Genomic DNA, 2,482 nt, shown 5'->3' on the forward strand with positions numbered 1-2,482 from the left:
CCACACTGGATGTCACTCGAGGTTTACTCCTGACTATGCGCTCAGAAGTTGCCCCTGGCTTGGGGGACCATATGGGACACCAGGGGATCGAACCATGGTCTGTCCTAAGTTAGCGTGTGCAAAGCAAATACCCTACCACCTGTGCCACCGCTACAGCCCCATGCAGTTTGTTTACTTGTATTAAGTGAGGTTTGGGGAAGGCAGAACTGACTGAAATGGAACCAGCCTGGAGCACCCCTCAACACCCCCAAGAATACAGCTATTGAAGTGTTCCCATCCACAAAGACAGAGAAAGTGAGGGCCCGGCCCGAGCGGACGAGCACAAGTGAGGAAGCACACAGATTGCAATGTGACTAGAAAGTCAGACCTGAGGCTGAAGATGGTTCAACTCCTGCTTAGGAGAATATTGTGGAGCTGCCCCAAGTCCTTCTAGAACCTTCTTTCCCAGTGCAGGGAAGACCAGGAGCCATCTTGCCATCCTTGGAATTTCTGTGGCAGTTTTTTTTATTTGTCTCTCTCATCCAACCTGTGTGGCACTGAGAAGCAGGGATGGAACCTCTTGTCTGTCACCATGGTTGGGATGTCAGTGAGTTGATGTAACCTGTACATCAGGGGTCCAGGCCCAAGTTCAGGACAGCAGCTGGGCTAGTCTAGACCACAGTGTTATTAGCAGTGCTATTAGCCGGGTGCCGGTGAACGGGGATTCTGTTGCCCAGTAGCATGGTCCTCGCCGCAGCCTTTTTTTGCTTGGCATCTAGTTTCTTCATGTACTGTTGGACCCATGAAAGCTTGGGGTCACCACAGAACTTCTGGCCTTTCCTGGTAGTGAAGCTGAAGAAGGAAGAGCAGGGCAGCCATGAAACCCACTGTGTCTTTGAGAAGGGGTGGGTACTAGGGCCCAAAGAACATGAGGTTGCTTGCCCAATGGTGAGGGTCAATTTCCCTGCTCAGGACCAGTGGCCTACCTAGCTGATAGGGGAGGCCCTGCCTTTGGACAAAGTTGGGCTGTTAGAGATCCCCACAATCTTCAGCCCCTGGAGAAAGAGGGGGATATAGGAAAAGCATGAAAACCCCTCAAAAATGGTAGGTGTATGGAGCCGGAGTGATAGCACAGCAGGAGGGCATTTGCTTTGCAAGCATCTGACCCAAGTTTGGTTTGATCCCCAATCTTTCCCACCCAAGTCAGACACCCCACTTCTACCCCCAGCTCAGCACTCTGCACCTGGCATGTGTGTAGTACTCTTGGAAAGTGCTCTCTTTCACCCAGAACTGCCTTCTACTTAAGGGGGGGGGCAGTGAGGCTCAGTGGGGTTTGGGGGTGGAGTGGCTGCCTGAGGAACCCTGAGTTGGTCCTGAAAACCCTGATGCTTCTGAGGTTCCATCCCCAGAGGAGTTTGAACTCACATCACGCCTTCTTTGGGGCAGACGCTCCGGCTGGCCAGCTGGTAACTCACCACTCGGTTCTCGGGAATCTTCTTGGAAATGAAGGCCAGGCAGCAGGACATGGGGACAACCACAGAACCTAAGGTGAGGAAAAATGAGCCACGTTTCTTTCAGCCCCTCAGACACTTGCTCCATCCCTCCTGCTGTGGCTGGGGTGGCAGGTCCCCACTTTTGACCAGAGAGACCCAGAGTCTTTTTTATGTTTATTTGTTTGTTTTTTTGGACTACTCAGGGCTTACTCTTGGCTCTGCACTCAGGAATCACTCCTGGCAGTGCTTGGGGGACCCTATGGGATGCCAGAAATCAAACCCGGGCTGGCCACATATAATGTAAGCACCCTCCCCACTGTGCTATGCCTCGAGAGGCCACATGGCCTTACCTGTAGGGACCATGTGGTGGGTGAACAGGGTCAGCAGCAGCAGGAGGCCAATTCCAAACACACTGAGTCTTGCCATGTCTTCCAGAGCAGAGGCGGCGGCAGCTCAAAGCTCGGGACTGCAGTACAGAAAGAGTGGGACCAACCAGCTCTTGACTGAGCACTCCAACTTCCCTCTGCCTTTTATAGAGGTGGCAAGGAGGGAACATGCACTGTGAAACTGCCCCCTCCCCCGGACCCCCATAGGCTTCCTTGAAAGCGAGAAGGAAGTAGTACCCTGCTTTCAGTGGGCGAGGTCGCCTGGCTTGCCATGGCCCAGAACCAAAACTCAGACCCAAAATCAGGGTCTGAGGCTCTCCTGGGGACCCTAGGCCCATTCTTTGTTTCCCTGAATCTCAGTGTTACCAACTGAAAATGGTAAAGTCCTCCTGATCCGGTCCTTCCTTCCTTCCTTCCTTCCTTCATTTGTTCAACAACTACTGCTTGCTAATTTTTGTTTGTTTATGGGCTACAATCGGCGATGCTCAGGGGTTACTCCTGGCTCTATCTCAGGAATCACTCCTGGTAGACTCAGGGGACCTTATGGTACACAAGGAATCGAATCTGGGTCAGCTAGGTGCAAAGAAAATGCTCCTCCCTTCTGTGCTATCGTTCAAGCCCTTC

General features: G+C 52.6%; 1 protein-coding gene across 1 annotated transcript; it reads right to left on the reverse strand.

Moving 5' to 3' along the window:
• Window positions 1-650: 650 nt before the first annotated feature.
• CCL24 (C-C motif chemokine ligand 24) lies at window positions 651-1,898 on the reverse strand. The gene is made up of 3 exons (XM_049788160.1): window positions 1,823-1,898; window positions 1,405-1,522; window positions 651-831 (listed from the first exon to the last, which is right to left on the reverse strand). The coding sequence occupies exons 1-3, from the start codon at window positions 1,896-1,898 to the stop codon at window positions 651-653; spliced, it is 375 nt and encodes a 124-aa protein (XP_049644117.1).
• Between the last annotated feature and the right edge of the window lie 584 nt (window positions 1,899-2,482).

This window comes from Suncus etruscus, chromosome 15 (genome assembly GCF_024139225.1).
Source record: "Suncus etruscus isolate mSunEtr1 chromosome 15, mSunEtr1.pri.cur, whole genome shotgun sequence".
Lineage (NCBI taxonomy): Eukaryota > Metazoa > Chordata > Mammalia > Eulipotyphla > Soricidae > Suncus > Suncus etruscus.